Source organism: Zootoca vivipara, chromosome 3, assembly GCF_965207765.1.
Source record: "Zootoca vivipara chromosome 3, rZooViv2.hap1.1, whole genome shotgun sequence".
NCBI classification, from domain to species: domain Eukaryota; kingdom Metazoa; phylum Chordata; class Lepidosauria; order Squamata; family Lacertidae; genus Zootoca; species Zootoca vivipara.
The window spans coordinates 60730884-60751053 of NC_142586.1; the positions used below are offsets into that span (position 1 = coordinate 60730884).

Below are 20170 nucleotides of genomic sequence, written 5' to 3' on the forward strand. Positions count from 1 at the left end.
TTGTCATGCCAGCTGTGGCCTTGCAAGATGGTGCTGGCTGTCCATCTGTTGTTGTTTGGAATCTACATCTGACAAATGAAGGGATAGTTTTGTTTCCTTACTTCATAGAGAGAGAGAAAATGGAGCAACAAGCACCAGACAGCAGGTCGAAGATATTTGTGCATGATGTGCAGAGATATCGGCCTCACAGAAATACTAGGTGCTTGTATTTTCAGTGTGTGCTCAGCTGTCACTGTGCAGTAGGTGCAGAAGTATTCACAAACAGTCTGACAATATGGAAGCACAGATGAATGACGTAGAGGGGAAATATGTGCCCAGAAAATGTGTTTATCATGTTCTGCTTGACACACAACAAATTATATAATGTCTCAAGAGTATTGTTAATTCTAGGCATTTAATTCCTTCATCTAACATATTACTAAACGCTAAAATCTTCATCAAGTATGTGTGTGGAGATAGATAGATAGATAGATAGATAGATAGATAGATAGATAGATAGAGATGTATAATTTTACTTGATGCCATTTGTAATGTCACCCTCTCTAAACCTGTCCTTGTACATATCTGTTTTCAATTTATGTTCAAAGTATACAGAAAGTCTCCTGTACTAATCTTGTCCAACTTTGAAGCCACATAGCTCATGCATGAGGCTGTCAGACATGAGTAGTTGCAGATGTCAGAGCACCCGTGGCAGGAGGCCAAGAAGATGGATTAAGGCTTAGTCAGTAAAAAAAATACATGCCAGCACATTTGAGACACACGCATTGCAGCACCTCATAAGGAAAATGTGTCGTGACAAGAAATCGATAACCTCTTGGAGGCAATTGGTTTATGAAATATTTTTGATTAATTATGCTGAAGCATGTTTGGCAATGTAGCTTGATCCAGCATTAGCTTAATGCTTTTTACATGAAGCAGTGTTGTAACTGGTCTTGTAAGTCAAACAAGATGGTTTAAGTCAGCCTTTAAAGTTTCACGGCATAGATTTTAAAATGTCCCTACAGCAGGCTTAATTGCATATATTGGTGGTTGTAGGTTTTCACTGATCAATCGAAACAACATTCATTTTAGCAGAAACGAGCAAAATAAAATTAGAACAACCTTGTTTCTATCTGGAGTGAAGATGCTGTAATGTATCACGCAGGATCTGTAATAGATCAGGCAGGATTAACAATATGTTAATTCATAAGACTTTATCCTTTTAAATGGAGGGGATGCTATTTAAATAACATTTTAGACATCATTCAAAATAAATTTAGAATCAGGATTGCTGATTTTACTGATAATGTGCGACATTCACCTATTTGTGAGGGTTTCTTGTGATTTAAGAAACAACATCTTGGAGCTATGTAGCAATTTAGAAAAACTGCTGCTGAAAAATACATACGGTACACACACACACACACACACACACACACACACACACACAATCATATACTACTAGTGGAATTCAGCCCGTTTAAAAACGGGCGCTAGAACGCTGCTGTCGTGCAGCGCCGGCATGGAACGGAGCTTCGGAGGTCTCCGAAGCCCCGTCTCATGCAGGAGGTGCGTGGCGAGGCGGCGGGGGGGGGAGAGAAGCACTTCTCCCGCCCCCCCGCTGCGCACCTCCCGCATGAGACGGGGCTTCGGAGACCTTCTCCGAAACTCCGTCCCATGTCGGCGCTGCGTGGTGAGGCAGCGGGGGGGAGGAGCGCTTCTCCCCCCCCCCGCCGCCTCGGCACGCAGCGCCGGCATGGGACGGAGTTTCGGAGAAGGTCTCCGAAGCCCCGTCCCATGTCGACGCTGCGTGGTGAGGCGGCGGGGGGGAGGAGCGCTTCTCCCCCCCCCGCCTCGCCGTGCACGCCAAGTCAGTCCCCGAGCCGAAGTGCGGCGCGGCGGGTGCTTTTCGCCGTTTGCCTCCCCCTTCGCTCTGGGAAGTCAAACAGCGAAAAGCCCCCGCCGCGCCACACTTCGGCTTGGGGACTGGCTTGGCGGCGGCGGGAAAAAGAGGAGGAATTCCTCCTCTTCTTCCCGCCGCCGCCAAGCCAAAGCCGGCTTCCCTCGGCGCCCGCTGCCGCTTCGGCTTCCTCGGGGAAGGCAAGCAGGCGGGCTGTCTGCCTGCTTGTGTTCGCCGAGGAAGCGCCGTCCCATGCCGGAGGTGCGTGGCAAGGCTGCCGGGGGGAGCGCTTCTTTCCCCCGCCGCCTCGCCGCGCACCTCCAGCATGAGACTGGGCTTCGGAGCGGCGGTTGGCGGAGCGGCGGTTGGCCGTTGTCCCTTCGTCCAATCCCCGTGTCTCTGGGGTACATGCGCAGTACCCCAGGGACACACGGGACAAATGGACGCAGGGACAACATGGACATTATTATATAGGATGGCTCTGATCCAGAAAGCTTTGTCTCCTTGCAGAAAAGGTGAAGTTCCTAAAATTCAAGATAAAGATACTTCCGTGCCATGGCTTCCCTAGCAACAGCACTTAGTGACACCAGTTTTCTTCCTTCTAATAAGCAATACCCATAGCAACTGCATTGGGAAAGTGCCAATGATTAAACTGGAGCAAAACACAAAGTAGTACGTGAAATGCAGCAACAGCTTTTTCTCTCCTCCCCCTTCTCCATCTTGCCAGAATAGCTAGCGTTATCTCTGCAACAGTGGTCTTTAGTCCTTTTCTTCGCAACTATCATCTCCTGGGACATTAGGAAGCTGCCATAACTGAAGAACTAATAGGAGAAGCTGGAGCCACAAACTGATACCCTTTCATAACCTTAAGCATAACTTATCTCTCAGCACATCTGCTGCAATTGACAGCTGTTCTTAGGATGCCATTTTTATTTAGACAAGCCAACCCAGATGCTCAGAAAGTTGGAGTAATTTCAATCTGTTTTAGTATTTTAACCTTTGTATGTTTTAAACTATGGCTGTGAATTTTTATTGATTTTATTGTTTTATACTGTATTTTTGTAAACCGCTTTGAGATTTTTTTTACAATCAAGCAGCATATAAATTTTATGAAATAAATAAATAAAACAAATAATATTGTCACAGATCATGAAGAGCTATTTCCATCTTGACAGAAGCAATCTGATTTATGTCAGCAACTTGGTTTTGTAAACTAATTCTGATATATGAAAGGCTCTCAAAATAGCAAGATAAGGTCAAGTTTTTCTTTTAAAACTTCAGCTGCAAAAAAATCTGCTCTGTCCTCTACACTTAATTTTTGATCTCATTCCACTGGCATTTTGTTTGGATATATAATGTAAGTCAAAAGCACAAATCCATAAAAATTGGACACAGATTTAAGTGTGTTGATACAATTTTTCTTCTGTATGTCTCCAAGTGTGCATAAAGTGTTTTTCACAAGCGATGGAGACACACCTTTAACATCTCATGGTGTAGTGGTCTACACTTGTGAACAATTGAAGGTATAGTTCAGGAGTGGAGAATCTCAGGCCCAGAACCCAAAACTCCAGCCTCTCATTCTTCCCCTTGCCCACACCCCAAAGGTGCAAAACATCTGACCCACAGCTGTAATTAGCCCTACCAAACATACTGATTTGGGCTGCCCACCATTTTGTCCAAGCCACACCCACCGTCCTTACACCTGATGTCACACTATGTCATATTGGGGCTTGGGCAAAAGGGGATTTGTAGGCACTGTCAATCAGCTGTTGGGAAATACTTGAGAAGCATTCACACCCTTTTTTGTTTTGATTTCAAACTTCATGGTTAAAAATGGTATCTAAAGAAGTGTGCATGCACACGAAAGCTCATACCTATGACAAACTTAGTTGGTCTCTAAGGTGCTACTGGAAGGATTTTTGTTTGTTTGTTTCAGGTAAAAATGAGTCACCTGCCGTAACTGTGTCATCGCATAATTGACATGTAGGAGCCCCTGCCCACCTGCCAAACTTGGCCACCCAGTGGGTGTGGAGATAAGGATTTTGCCGACCAGCCAGATGCAGATCCCTGCCTCTGCCTTACATCTGGAACGCCCCCTTTATATCTAATTATTATTATTGGTTGCCTGCATGCAGGATAGAGTGGGGGGTGAGAGTGTGTGTAGAAACTAGCAATTTACATTGACTGCTCTGCCAGCTTTGGCCTCTGGCTCCACCAACCAGTAGCTCCTGGCTCCTGGAAAAGGTTCCCCTGCCCTGGTATAGTACAACATATTCAAAATATTCATTCTTAAATTGATTGACCCAACTGGAAAGTGGTTATTGTGGTTGCAGTAAGCATTAGTACAGTCTTTATATCCCCAATGAACAGAGTCAGTACTCAATAGGGACCTTAAGCATTTAAATATAAGCATAGTGCTCAGCTTGCTGTTTCTGATGGATGACCTCTCCTGGGGCCTAACTAAATGTTATGTTAAATGTATCGCTTGCAGAGATGCCAGTGGATGGAGATTTTATATATATTTATATATATAGTGCCTCTAATCCTGGGTGCAGAAGGATTTCTGTTAGTTTAACCCTTCCCTCTCGTGTTGTGAAAAACCACACCCATGCTTACCCCATGGTAGTTAGCCATGGGGGGGGGGATAGTTGCCAGTAGGAGCATCATTTTTATTGTTCACTGCGGCATGAGGGTGATTTTGCCACGAACACTGCAAAACCTCTCCTCCCTGCATGCTGATGGAAATTGTGGGAGCCCATGGTGACATTCCCAATGTCAGCAGGGAACTTTATGGCTGAGTGGGGATTTGAACCTGGGCCTCTCCTATCCTAGGCTGACAACCTAACCACTACAACTAGGACAAGCATTATCTTATTCCTGTCTCACAGTGGTGCTCACAGGGCAAGGCAGGTGAGTTATAGCAGCACCAAGGATAGCTCCTAGTGAGCAACTTGCTCTGACAAAGTTTAGAAGTGTACTGAGACCTTTAGAGCTGCCTCCAGTCCACCTGTCCTAACTTCACCTTCTGAAGAAGTTTGAATGCACACAAAGGCTCATACCAATGACAAACTTAGTTGGTCTCTAAGGTGCTACTGGAAGGAATTTTTTTTCCACCTTCTTTTGTGTAACTAAAGGGCCTCTTAAAGGGCCATCCTCTGGCTTGAAGATAAGCACTTATCATACGTGCAGTCTGTAGGGAAGAAGCGCAAGGGTGCCAGTAAAGGTCCTGGCTCTCATCCTATGGGCCCTGTTGCTGTGAGATTTGGCTCAGTAGCCTCCAGCTCAGTGTCCTGGCCACTCCTGGACTCTGGGATTACAACAGACACCTTGATTTGTTGAAGTGTTCCCTGATGTGCCACGTGACCTTCCTTTTGAATATACCTCTTTGCCCAAGCTAATGAGTAAAGTGGAGACCAAATAGGCTTAATGCATGGCCTGATTAATATGTTAGTGGAGTGCAGCACGGATGTGGGATCTTCTGTATGATCCAACCATCCGACATGATTTCATTCATTAGTGGAACAGCGTACTGTACATTGTAGATATTTGGAGAAGCGACAACCATTGATGTCATGCATGAACTGGGGCTAAGGCTCATTTGATGGTTGCAATTTGAACTTTTCGTATTGCCTCATCACTTCATGCTTAATGCTTTTTTCAGTGGAGACACTTTACACATTCAGCCGCAAATCAAGAGTCTCTAGATTAAGTAGGTTTGTGATGTAATTATCTGGGTTGTCTTTACTACAAGAAATAAGAAAAATTGCCTATTCTATATCAGTTATTGCACGGCAGGCATCATATTTGACAGAAACTGTAGCGACAGTATTTAGGAAAGGTTTCCCCACCGCCACCTCAATCTCTTATTTTCAATTTTTAATTTTGGCCCCTTAGCAAAGATAGTAGATGTACTGTATTCTAGTATATATTGCTTTTGGGCAACCACCTCCTATTTCAGTGAGATTTGTGCAAGTCCCTTTCAAATGGCCAGCAGTTGCAGTGCAGTAGTGGTTGCTGACTTGTGCCGATTGCCACGGCTGCAGTTGCACTGTATGCGGTTGTGCTTTATGTATTGTTTTGCCAAACCAACAGTGAAGAGCAAAGGGTGATCTACTATGCCACTCTGTTTATTTCAGATTTAGTGTATCCTCCATAGCTATAACACTGCGGAAGAGAGGAGGTTGCATTAAAAGGAAGTGTTGCTAAATACCCACAAAGCATTAACCTCCTACATCGATTTAATTTGTTATCTCTGATTCCTGTGTTTTCCAAGTCATCGTCACAGCACTGGCCTTTACTTAGATAATATACTGCTAACACCCATGAACTATGCAATAATAATTAATGAAGTGCTTGCGGCTACTGCAGAGAGTGCATCCTGTGTCTCAGTTAACGGTAATAATCCTCCATAAAAGGATGAGTGCTACTACCAGGACTCCTATCCTCAGCGGGGTTCAGACTTACTCATGGATTCCCATTAACTAGACACCCACTTTGAATATCCTGCTTTTCCATTATAGATATAGGTATCATCCGTCTCATGAAACACATTCTGCTCAATAGCAGTTTCATATCGTGAAAGTTTTACCAACAGTACTTCTGCCGTAGTATCACTTTTTTAAAAAAACCCAGAGATGGCTAGATTGACATGGTTATGTGTAATATATTGCTGATTCCCACTACACCTGTTTCCTAATACTTGCAAAAATTATTATATTTTGGGTGGAACAGACTGTTGCAAGAAACCCTTAACTATTGCTATGCCATGTTTCTTTTTGCATTCTTCCCAGCCAAGTGTGTTATAATAGCACAGGTGTTCCGTGTGTCTTTTAAAGCTCTTCTGTTGAAAAATCATCAGCATAAGGTATAAGACAGTATGTGATGTGATGCCCAAATGCTGTGCATTTTGCCTTCCCTGCGGCATGAGAGATGAGAGCAGAGAAATGCACAGTCTAATGGCATACTATCAGGGGTTGTCCTTTGCAAATGGCTATGTTCACGCATAACTTTGGCCTTGGTAACCCATATGAATAGGGGTTGTGTGCTGGTGCATGTAGCCTGAGCACTCCTGCCTTGCTCTTCCATATTCATGATCATGTCAGCAAACTACTAGGTGGAGAGCTTGGCATGGTATCTGGTTGTAGGATCACGCTTCATTTCACCCTAATAAGCACATGGTTGTTAAACCAAGAACAATCACGATGTAAGGTGGTTAGAGATTGTGGATGTGCTGGGGTAAAACAAATCACCATCCCAGTTTAGGCTGTTGTGCTAAACTGTCTACTTCATGGTTTGTTTATCTATTCACACGAAGGGAGGAGCAAAGTAGGACCATTCAGTCTGCTTGCACTAGCGTGCAGTTCGTGCACACTGTAGCTTATTAAACCATAGTTTTATGGTCTAGAGTTATGTGCAAATGGGGCCATTGGTGGGAAGAAGAAAGAATTGAATGGTAGCAGTAACTGCTAAGCAGTTCTATGTTCCTTCTAATAGCTAGCTCCACCATTTGCATTTAATGTTCTTGTCCCAATAAGTCCACCATTATTGGTTTACTATTCAGTTAACATCCTGATCACAGCTTGCATGCATCTAAATGCTTAGATTTATGCTGATTCTGCCCTATTAGCTGTGAACCTGAAACCACAAAATACAGCTCAGCAGGATTCAAGTTTCTCCTCTGCCAGAGGACAGACTGACTGTTCCTGTTTTATTGAAAATGTTGATCGAAGCAGCCTTTTTCTAGGTAAGCTTAAAAAAGAAAGATTTCTTTGGAAATCTTCTGCCATATCCTAAAAAGATGTTGGACATTATCCAGTTAAAGTTAAGCACTTCTAGGGCTGGAATCCTAAACACTAAGGAGTAAAACCTATTGACCACAGTGAAACTTACTTCGGATAAAATGCAACAGAATTGTGCTGTATCCCATTAATTTCAGTAGAAGAGTTAAGCCTTACTGTTCAGCTGGAATTAAAGAATGGAAATAGTTAAGTTTAGTTGTAAAGTGCTCATTTCCAATAGATTATCCTAGAAATATTCGATAATATTTTTATTAATGGACATTTGGAAAGTTTTTTGCATGAACTGTTTTCTACCATTTTGTTTTCATCCTAGCATACAACCGTTTTGCCTTTTATATTAATTGAGATGAGAACAACACATCATGAATATCCCAGCAGGACCTGTGGATTGGTTGCTGTGTGCACCTTTTCGGTTGGCTACATATTGTGGTAAGAGATACATTTTCACATTGTGAAATCTGATTACCTATTTCATTGTGGACATAACCATGGATATACACGCAGGTCCCGCTTTCCAAACACAGTATTCCCAGGAAATTGTTCGTTAGGTGAGGGTTCACATAACAAGCTGATGATTTCCATTCTTTCCTATGAGGCCATTTCTAAGCCATGATCTCTCTCCCCCTTCCCGTTATGGTTTCTTCTTAAAATGGCTGCAGCCAACCAGCAAAAGAAACAAAGGAAAAACTATTTTGTCCAATCTATCCTGCTCTCTGATTGGTCCGATCTCACCTACACTCCCCCACCCCACCCCAATAGTATCTGCCTGGAAATGGCTGCTGCCGACCAGCCAAGCACAAACAAGTAAGGAAGCGAGCAAACTCTGGCTGTTTGGATATCTGAACCCATGGAGTACCGTGTTTCTCATATTATAAGTCATGTCTTATAATCTTTTTTTCTCAAGAAAATAAGCCTATGGCTTATTTTCGGGGGGTGTCTTATTATTTTTTTAAAAAAATTACAGTATGGTACCTCCCCTGTCCGGCGCCCGGAACTGGCTGCTGCTGCGCTGCTGGGCGCGTTGTCGGCGCTTCAGCAGGGCACGCTGCTGGGTCCCGCCGGGTCGGGGCTTCACGCGGCGCGCGCTGAGGCTCTTGCCGGATCCCGGCTCGGAGCAGCGCGCGCTGCGGCTCTTGCTGCGTCCCGCCACCAGGTTGGGGCTTGGAGCAGCGCCAGCGCCAAGCGCCAACCCAGCGGCGGGACCGGCGGGACCTGCAGCGCACGCGACAGGAAGAGGAGGGACCAGCGAGTGGCAGCCGCGGCGGCCAATGAAGGCTCGGCCGGGTGTTTTTTGTCGTTGTAGCTGCGTCCCGCTGCGTCCCTCCTCTTCCTGTCGCGGCTTGGCGCCCGGAACTGGCTGCTGCTGCGCGCGTTGTCGGCGCTTCAGCAGGGCACGCTGCTGGGTCCCGCTGGGTTGGGGCTCCACGCGGCGCGCGCTGAGGCTCTTGCCGGGGCTCGCCGCCGAGTCGGGGCTCGGAGCAGCGCGCGCTGCGTCTCTTGCCAGTCCCGCCGCCGGGTCAGCGCTTGGTGCGGTGCATGCTGCTGGACATTTTCCTCTTCCATGGCGCCATCCAGACCTGCTCCCACCACTACGGCTTATTTTTGGGGTATGTCTTATATTTCTTCAACTCAGGAAAATCCTGCCATGGCTTATTTTGTAGGGATGACTTAAAATATGAGAAACACGGTATATAGCAAAGCTTGGCATAATTTTTGTGTTTGGATAAGTGAACTTTCACATAACAAGTGGGTGGATAATGGGACCTGTGTGTACTGCTTGCTTTGTCTTGTGTCTATGCTGAGGGCTTTCTGATACTATATAGATCTCTCATACACATACCCTTAGTCAAGCATCTGTTTCCACCAAGCGTGAGCATTTCCCCTTGCAAGATGGATCACTTTTAATGTATCCATTCATTTATATTGGCTTCTTCATGGCTTTCAAATCAGCTAGGCCATATCGCAGATTGGAAATGTAAGACCATCACATGAGTTTGAAGCATGTATATTTAGAAGTACCCTTAATCTGTAAGTAAGCATGATAGGAAAAGCTGTTGATAGATCTGGAGAAATTTATTTGTGTATTCTGTTCCTTCTACCAATGCTTACTTCATCGATCATGCAGTAAGACGTTTCAGGATTGACGTCTGTATTTCCAGAATTTGAAAGATGCCTGAACTAAAGCTCTAGTTACCTCAAGCAGTTGTTCCTAATTGGTGGTCTGTGGATATCAACCTTTCAAAAATAGGGGGTCCATGGCTTGGCTTTTGAAAAACAGGGATTCTAGAATACTTAGCTAATTGGGAACCATAGACCTAAAGGATTTCCTTTCCCTTATGTCCTACTGTAGTTTTGAAGATTGACCAAAAGCACTCTCCTGACTACAATCTACTGGGGGCCACAGTCTACTGGGGAGTTAGATTTCTTGCATGCTTGAAGACAGCTATGTGCACTTGGCCTTTGCCTGTAAAGGTAGAAAGCTAAAGTTTCTGAGATACTGTATGAGCATAATCCATAAAACAAAAAAACATTTACTTATCCTTATGGTAATGCGAACTATTACAACCATGTGTATTTAAATTAAAACATCGTTTCACCTCGTTTGATGAGATTTACGTTTAGTATACTTTCCCTGAAGTTCTAGTTTTTTTTCTTCTTTCCTCCTAAGGAATACTTAGCACTAAATGGTCTGCTTTTTTCTAAACCTTGCAAATGGTAGAGATTCAAGAAAATGGCTCTGGCCTTGCACTCTAAAGTGTGCCTTAATGCATGTTCCCTAGTGCTTATCTAATAATGAGATTGGACAGGAATTGCAATGTTAAAGACATTCATTAGAATTAATAACAACTAATCTTGTGCAGAAGCTTTATGCCTAAGGTTGATCAGCCCATTATTGTGCAGTATTGAGTTAGCATGTTTTCAAGGACAATGAACTCCTTAACAAAGGCCATTGGGTAATGTTTCCATGGTTGCACTGCTACTTTTCCTTCTCACATTTGTAATATAGACAATGCAGGACTACTCATAATGCTGCCAGTCCAGAGAAGGGCAGGATGGAAGGATTCTAGTGTAGTAAGCAGGGGCGGGTTCTGTGTTTAAATGATGTCAGCCTGGGTCATAGGTGGGTCATAGGTGGTTCTGAAGCCTGTTCTTGAAGTGGCACATAAATTGACTTGCTTTTTTCCCATTTAACTTTGGTAATAATTACTTTCCATTTGCTTGTTCAATCGCTCTGGGGTCAAGCATGCAAAACCTAAATGGAAAACTTGCTTTGCAATTACCATGCTGCGGGAATCCCAATGGTGTAGTGTAGGGATTAATCACTGAAGGTCCTTGGACCAGTCATGGTCTTGTGCAGGGGCCAGCAAACGTTTTCAGCAGGGGGCCGGTCCACTATCCCTCAGACCTTGTGGGGGGCCGGACTATTTTTTTGGGGGGATGAACAAATTCCTATGCCCCACAAATAACCCAGAGATGCATTTTAAATAAAAGCACACATTATACTCATGTAAAAACACCAGGCAGGCCCCACAAATAACCCAGAGATGCATTTTAAATAAAAGGACACATTCTATGCATGTAAAAGCACGCTGATTCCTGGACCGTACTTAAGCCTTTGGGGACTGAAATGACATGAGGAATTTATTAGTCTGCTGCAATTTCTCAAACAATGCTCTGAAATCAGAGAGCAGTACGCTTTTCTCCCTACTTTATAATATTGGCTTTTATTATGATTAGTGTAGAGCTGCATGCGATATGGGAGACATGATCTGATGGTGCCATTTTTAATTTTTTTTTACTCTAAGGCATGAACAGAGGCCTCCAGCTTAGTTTCCCCCCCCCCAGTTTTCTTTAAGAAAAACCATACAAAGGTTTTGTGCAAGTCTTCCTTGACATATGTGCTGTACTTGCAGTCTTCAGAGATCTTTGGGGCATGTCCTAAGCATACAGCAGTCAGCAGAAATAGGCACACTTGCATCCTTTGGGCTGCTGGAAACAAAACAACTAGATTACGTCCAGGTAAGCAGCAAACAGAATTAGGGGTTGTGACGACAGAGGCAGCCCATCCGAACATCAGACCAATGCACTGAGGAGCTTCCACACTAGCAATGAATGCCTATGTCATTCTTACTGCAGAACGGGAAAGTTCTGGCTAAAAAGTGAGGGAGAATTGTGATTTGAGCATTGTGGAAAACTTGGCCTATATGACCAACAGCAAATCCACAGTAGACAAGCCCAGCATATAAATAGACAGATACGTTGCAACTCTGAATACGCCTAAGTTTATGGCTATCTGTATTTAACAATTAATTCTAAATTAATTAGGAATCAAAAAGTGTTACAATAGTTGCAAATGCTGGGTTGAGACCAAAGGTTCTCCTCCTCCTCCTCCTCCTCCTCCTCCTCCTCCTCCTCCTCCTCCTCCTCCGGGGTGGGGAATCCATCCATTGCAGCAAGAATCCATCAGTCAGAAGAAAGGAGCCTTTGGATCCAACCCATTGTTAGTGTTATTAACACTACAGCCCAGTTCCCATTTGTATAATGGTAGGCCACATTTATATCTTTTTTTCAAAACCATTCAAAAAGGGTATGTGTGTTTCGTAGATGTATACCAAAATCTCACCAGACAACTAAACATAATCAATAGAGTTTACTACTGAATAGACATAGGATTCTGCTCATAGAAAAACAATTCTTGCTATTGTATAATTTTATTTATTTAAAGAAAACTTCTGATTTCTCTCTGTATTTATATTAGGGTCTGTTGGATTTATCATGTAACAGGTGTTTGGGTGTACCCTCTCTTGGAGTACCTTGGCTCAGGTGCTAAAATTATCTTCTTTGCTACTGTAACTGCAATAATTAACATCTTCTACTTGCTGGGTGAGATCCTAAACAACTGCATCTGGGATACACAAAAATGTGAGTATTGTTTTGAGAAGCACAGATTTAACTACCATATGATTACAAGGGCTGATTGACATATTGCCATGGGCATTGTAAAGTTCTTTTAGAGTGACTCCACCATGTCTTTTTCATGTGGAGAGGTGTTTAAATTCTGTCACAAGGTGGTTATTCCATACAATGTTACTTTGTCAGAAAAAAAACCCTATAAATTTTCTACCATTTTAATCTAATCTGGTAGCGTTCAGTTATTTCCCATTGCTGCTGTTTCATGCAAACACCTTTTCACACAAAATGATTGTATTGAAATCAGTACATGAAGTTGCTTGCACACTCATGCATTGATGTACTTTTAGACTTAATTTGAGGCTGTGTGTGTGTGTGTGTGTTTATGATTATCATTGCCTGGTTTTGAACATTTAGCTGAGAGCATCAGATGACATCAAATAAGAACATAAATCCAGAAATTACTGGGGAGTTAAAGGGGGAATTGGCAAAAATCACCTTTCGTCACCAATAATAATAATAATAATTAATAATAATAATAATAATTCATTATTTATACCCCACCCATCTGCCTGGGTTTCCCCAGCCACTCTGGGTGGCTTCCAACAGAATATTAAAATACAATAATCTATTAAACATTAAAAGCCTCCCTAAAAAGGGCTGCCTTCAGATGTCTTCTAAAAGTCTGATAGTTCATGGAAGCCTCTGCTGGATCAAAGATCATCCCATGGAGGAAACAACACCATTGGATGATACTCCTAGTCCCAATAGGTTCTGCAAAGGTGATTGAGGATGTGCCTGTTGTGATCCAGATAAGATCTAAATTGGATGTTCTTAAAAAGGTTTGACAAGTACACCATATATCACAAAATTATACAATGAGCTTATGCCATCCTATAATAAAGGTTGGGGTGGAAAGAAAAAGGCATTTGCAAATCTGACCCCCCCCTCCTATAAGAGTTACATTTTTTAAAAAAAAACCACCACTGCTGACAAAATAATTTGCAGTTACTTTTTCCAAACTAAACCACAAACATGGTAGGCAAAGAAAAATCTTCCCATTCTATGGGCCAGAATCAGCCCCCATGTCTGAAGATAACATAATTTCTGCCAGGGTATTTGATCCATCAGCAGTAAAATGCTTCTCAAGAAAGGATAGAGGCTCTTTTATGAAGAAAAATGAAACACTGCAGCTTGAAACCACTGGAAAAGTTTCCTCCAGCAGCAGAGAGGACACAGGAGACCAGAATTTGGCATCAGCACAGGATCCAAAGCCAATATGTGTTTCTGGAGCTGAGCCATTGTTTTGTTTTCTTAAACCTTTGACTGACTATCCAATTATTTTTGGTTTGTCAGCAACACCCAGCCCATTGTGTGTAGACTATTGGCGATGTCCAGACCAAATTGCTTCATTACTCTGTCTTTCAACAAAATTGCCACTACCAGACGCTTTTGCCCCTCTGCTGTAATTTGGGCAGATATGGGTGTGTTTTTCAAAGAAGCCCATGGTAAGAAATCTGAGCCAAGCAGATTTTCCATTTGAAAAGTACTGTGATTTATGGTCAGGTTTCCTTTTGAGAGGTTCCTTCTCGTCTCTGCCCGCCCTCTAGACCCCTGTCCTATTGAAAAGAAAGATAAGACATTTCTTTTTGGGGATATGCAGCAGCACTGGAAACTTCCAAAAGAAACACTTTCAGAATAGATTGGAGGTGTTTGGCAGGGTGGTTTGGTCCAAATTAGCTAAACAGACAAAAGAACAAAACTTTTGCCAGATGCTAAGAATAGAACTTTGCCCAGGAACAAGCATTTGAAAGAGTCGAATGTTTCCATTGCCAGAAAAACACAATCAATGGCCATGAATAGTTACACTGTGAGTGCAATGCCTGCACATGGAGAATCCCAAGGGGGTTCAACAGAACCTGCACACACACCCCGAACAAGCGCATGGACACACAAGCAGGCAGCATCTAAAAGCACATGGCAGAGTTCCTCTTGCAACTCTCACAGCCCCATCCAACCCCCTTTCTCTATGCCTTGCAAGTTACTTATGCTGGACTTTCACTGCCTGGATTGCTCAAAAAGAACAAGGAACACAGTAAAGGATGCTGTTGACAATAACTGGATCTTTTTCATAGATGAGGTAAGTGTTGCTCCCTGTAGAGTTTACTTAAGGAAAATAAGACGGGAAAGTTTTGCTTCTTCTTTTTTAACCCGTTATCAGCTGCTGTCTCTGGTTCCTGTGGTGATTTCAGCATTTGAGTGGCTAGCGACATGTTTACTGCTTGCCACATTTCCCTCTGCCGCACCTACAGTTTACAATATGTTGAATATGTGGTGAGGTTTTGTTCTGTTCTGGTTGTTTCTGGGAATTGGTTTTGGTTTTTGAAGGCTGGAGCCAAGTAATAGTTATAAAGAATCCTTTTTAAAGAAAGTGGTTTTGAGTGAGGTTTTGCTTCCCATGATTTTCTTTATTTTGCCTGACGGTTAAATAGGTTTTGCAGGTTTTGGAAGAGTAAGAACTCTACAATATGTTTTTATTTTTATCTCCAGCAAAAATGAGTACACTCGAGCAGGGCCGTCTTAAGCAAATCCAGCGCCGTGGCGCAAAGGTCCCTCCAGCGCCCCCTCCCTATCCCCAAGCTGCTCTCTCTCGCCCTGGCTCAGGGTCCCCAGTGCCACCAGCCCAGGCTTCCCGCCGCCCCTCACCTGCTGTGCGGTGTCCCACTGCCAGCCCAGGTCATGCCGCCGACCCCTCTCCACCCCAGCCAAGGCGCGGGCAGCTCCCCAGCTCCCACCATCTCCCCGGCCGGAGGTCGCGTGGCCCAGCAGCCGCCATCCGCACCGGAGGAAATAAGCATGAGTGGTGAATTCCGGGTCCCATAGTGCGCCGCTTGTTCCCCGGCCGGCTGACCGGTCCACTGCTGCCTCTGGCTGTACTCTCACGCTGCGCTCCCAGCAGCCCGAGGAGCAGGAGGCGGTTGCCACGCCGCCACCTGTGCCCCAGGAGTGCAAGAAATCAACCAATGGAATACTACTCAGGCAACGGCTGAACTTTCCAAGCTGCTTGCAGCATTTTAATTCATGGGTCTCATTATAATGAGCTAATACAGATATATTGTTACAATTACAGATCCAAGTTATTGGTGTGTTTGAGGTCTTTGAAATCAAGGATGACTGTGGACTGGTGTCACAGACAGCTGGTATAAGAATCTGGACATTTTGTGTGGGCATAAATGCATATTACAGTTAATGGCTTTAAAAGGATGCCCCCAAACCTACCGATCAGCAGTTAATAATATTACTTGGAGAACCTCAAATATTTTGCTGCTTATCCCAGCATAGACTTTGTTTTGTAACCATGAATACAATACGTGCTCAAAAGTAAATAGACATCATGAAGAATGATCTTCACCATTATTCAACAAGGAATAAGGCGGAGGAGCTTCAAATGTGGAAGAAATATATCAGACAAATAATAGCTTGTCTGATATATTTCTTCCACATTTGAAGCTCCTCCGCCTCATTCCTTGTTGAATAATGGTGAAGATCATTCTTCATGCAACAGCAAAAAGCCATGATGGTTGCAGATTATTTGGTTAGTCTGGTCCCATTTTGTCAGCATTCTGGTGCCTATTATCATGCATTGGGAAGGCACCAAAGGAGAAACAAAGGGTAAGGTTTGGCAGATGAGTCCAGGCAGCAGAAGATCTGCACAATGGGGCTTTTTCCCTCCCCACTACCTCACGCACAGTCTAAAATTGGCCTGGGGGCGGGTGAGGAGAAGCCTTGGAACAGGGCATGGAGGGAGGGGGAATCATCAACAGAATGATCATCTTAGGATGTACAACCTTAAATTCCTCCCAAAAATTCTGCAGAAAATGCATAAGGAATGCAGGGTCTTCCGATTTCCTCAGGCATTTCAAAAGTTGTTTTCTGTTTGTGCTCAGGTATGGAAGAAGGAAAAGAAAAGCCTAAATTAGACTGAACATGAAAGAGGAAAACAAGATTTGCTGCTACACGGAAGACATCTCAGTGTCAAGAGATTGGCCATTTACATGAACAGTGCATCCAGGATACTTTTATTTTTTCTTTAAAAAGAAAAGGGATATTGATTTATTGTCCCACTCCTTCCTGATACCTGCCTCTGCCCATAACACTATATATGATAGATTTCTCCACAACTCTTCTACACATGTAATTATGTATGTTACTATGTTAAGTGTCTTTCCTGTGACAGCATTACTGGAGTCTGCTCTATCTCTGATTTGGAAATCAGATTAGGCAGGCCAAAAGTAAATCAGTGGGGAAATTGTTTGCATATCTAGCTGTATCATAAAGCCACGTCTTCAAAAGAGTGGAAAACTTAACACACACATGCAAGTATTTTGAATCTGAGAGTTCTGTAGAATTAACAAACCAGAGAGTTCTGTGGAATTTTAATCATCATGTTACGGACATGAAGTGTTTGGGACAATGGGGGTCAACTGGGGCTATAAAATTGTTAAAACAAACTGATTTAACTCAGTGCTGCTAAAGTACAAAACCACATCAATAAATAACAAAAAAATAGTCCCCCTTCCTTCAAAAAAAAGTTATTGCTGCAGGTACCTCTGTATTGCTGTGTTTGCAGGTACCTCTTAAAAGCACCACCTGGTTTTCTTCACATCAAGAGGAAATGGCAGAACTTCATCATACTCTTTCCAGGAGCAATGACAAGATGGACTTCTTTTATTTAATATTTATTTGGCACTGGACTTAAATTTTGCAGTAAATGAAGAAGACAGGGATTGGTGAATGGTAGAATTGGAACAGGAGAGCATCAGGTAAGAGGAGTGGCTGAGTCAGAGCCAGTCCAACTGCACAAAGAACTCAGGATCACTTGGGGGGCAAACCAGAGCCAGTGAAGTAGCATGCAATCTGCAAAGCATGCCCAAGGCCCCTTGCGTCACAGAAGCAGGATGTCCAACCACCGTAGTCTCAGGGATCACCAGTCTCTAGTCAGTGGTCTAGGGTCTGGGAGTGGTCTACATCTATTGAGCAGGAAAGGCTTCACAGTGTGGAGAAAATATTGTCAGGCTTAGTTTTTCATATAGCCAAATAGTAGATGTCACAATAAATTGATGTCACAATAAATTGTGGAATATCCATTTTTAGTAATACCATTGGGGAGCAGAAAATTGCTAATCTGGCTTCCTGCACTTTGCAAACCACCAAGCTGGCCCCCTCTGTTCTAAACAGAGGTCTGGGGGGCAGAAGTGGACTCCTCAAGTGGTCTGGTTCTGCAATAAAGCTATTCTAAACTCAGTAAGGACTTTTTACAACTCTGGGTCGTGGACAGAGGGCATTCATGCAAACCCCAGAGAGCAACAGTGTGAAGTATATATCGCACATTATTTTTGAAAACAAATTCATTTTCCTTACAACTGTATGGGAAATCTTTACCACGCTTTCATTACAGCTTGGCAGAGCCTTCGGATGCAGCGAGAGCTCACTAACAAAACTGTTCCATGAGCTGCATCTGCCCCTAAAACCTTCCACTGGTCCACGCTTTTCACAGAGCATACTAGGAAGAAAGACTCCAGCTAAACATCAGGAAGAGTTTTCTGACAGTAAGAGCTGTTTGACAGTGGAATGGACTCACTCAAGAGGTGGTGGACTCTCCTTCCTTGGAGGCTTTTAAGCAGAGGATGGGTGGCCATCTCATATATGCTTTAGTTAAGATTCCTGCATTGCAGGGGATTGGACTGGGGGTCCCTTCCAGCTCTACAATTCTATGATTCTATATCCAACTCCCGACGAGGAATTTAGAGCATAATCCTATACACGTGCAGACAGAAGTCAACACTTTGGGAGTTCAGGCAGTGTTTCCTCAGGAAAATGGGTATAGAATTGCAGCTTCAAATTGGTTGGTAAGAGAGGCTCTCCTGAGTGGAAATAAATAAAGATCCTCTCTACCTCTGGAAAACTAACGTGTTTTTTTAAATGTAGTTGCCAGAAGCAAATGCACCAAAAAGGCTGAAAGGCCTCACTTTGGCCACATCTCTCTTTGAGGAAATATTTATAGACAATGCTCAAAAGTTTAGCACAAGATTTTTCAACACTTGAGTGGTGCAATGTAAATTGAGGCTTCATTGTCAACAATGTGAAGTTCAGGTTGGTTTAAAAAAAGTCTGTGCCGTTTTGTTAATAGTATTTGAGTGCTTTCGCGTGGCAAGGCTCGCATAACTCATTCTTTGCTGTTGGGACTTGCATGTCTGCAGTCTAAGTCTGTGTTTCTCATTGACCTTTTATTCGTTAAACACTGGATGCTGGCCTTTGTACTTTACTCGCTCCACAAATGGCAAATAATAATAAAAGAACTTATAATACTGAAGCATTGCAGAGCAGTTTACATTCTTTATGCCTGCGGTGGCTAGTGCAGTCTTCTACATTTAGCATTAGGCATGCTTCCTCGAGTCTCATTCGCCAGTCAGCTTTTGTGGCCGGGGAGTTGCTGCAGTGTGGCTCCTTCCTCTACCACAAAGTTAATGTCAGAGGCCCAAGGCCGTATGAGAGGTGGTCCCAGCTGCGGCTGCTTCCTACACCAGTGTCACCCCAGTTTCCAAGAGGGTGATGCTGACATGGGTCAAACCACATGAATTTCTCCCGTGTGGTCTGGGGATTTTGATGCTACCTTTGTAATATGAAAACTCGTTAGATGGTCACATGCTGAACCTGAACTCAGAGCACCACATTGACATAGTGTTGATGTGTTCCAATGGACATGCAGTGTGTTTACAATGGCAATCGGCTGATAAAATCCACAGAGTAAAGTCAACCTTGTACCAACACAACACCCAACATAAGAAATTTATCTTTTTTCAAAAGCTAGGGAGAAATATTTATGATTAAGGCACCTGTCTGTAATATGCTATGCAAGGCTTCCCCAAACTTCAGCCCTCCAGATGTTTTGGACTACAATTCCCATCATCCCTGACCACTGGTCCTCTTAGCTAGGGATCATGGGAGTTGTAGGCCAAAACATCTGGAGGGCCGCAGTTTGGGGATGCCTGTGCTATGCTAATATGTGAGATGAATAGTACGTATTTTCTTATTGGTAGAATGAAACCATAGAGCTGGAAGTTCCTTTAAGGCCACCTACACAAACTCCCTGCACCAAAATCAAAACTGATATATCTAAAGATTTGCATCTAAATCTAGATCAGCTCACAGCATCCTCCAGGTTATATATAAATCTTGTTACAGGCAGAAAGCATATGCAGACAAGCATCGCTAAGGCTTGTTAGAAGAAAAAATATTCGCCGCATGCATACAGTCTTGAAGTGAATCAGCTAGCCCTAAATGGGCTTTGCAAGTGTCAATTACTCCTATAATTCCGGTTTATCAATTTATGGCTACCCCAAAAGCCTTTTGCACTACATAGCTCCATATAATCAGCTACCTTGTTGTCAAGTAGTTCCTCAGTTACATGCTGCCCATTTATCTTCCCTTCACAATAATTCATTGCTCATCTTCCTTAGCGCAACACTGATCTCTTGGGCTGTGTCATGTTGATATGTGTCATCCTAGTGAGAAACCACCA

At 43.4% G+C, this 20170-nt stretch overlaps 1 protein-coding gene across 2 annotated transcripts in view; it reads left to right on the plus strand.

The window, feature by feature from the left end:
• Window positions 1-18961, plus strand: part of AIG1 (androgen induced 1) — a 78790-nt gene extending 59829 nt beyond the window's left edge. The window contains exons 4-7 of one of the 2 annotated variants that reach the window (XM_035108844.3): window positions 7991-8106; window positions 12437-12600; window positions 14630-14728; window positions 16536-18961. In XM_035108844.3, the coding sequence (XP_034964735.2) occupies window positions 7991-8106; window positions 12437-12600; window positions 14630-14700 (351 nt within the window). In that variant the 3' untranslated portion in view covers window positions 14701-14728; window positions 16536-18961. The remainder of the gene's footprint in view (window positions 1-7990; window positions 8107-12436; window positions 12601-14629; window positions 14729-16535) is intronic. The other variant, XM_035108845.3, reaches the window with a different exon arrangement.
• The last annotated feature ends 1209 nt before the right edge of the window (window positions 18962-20170 follow it).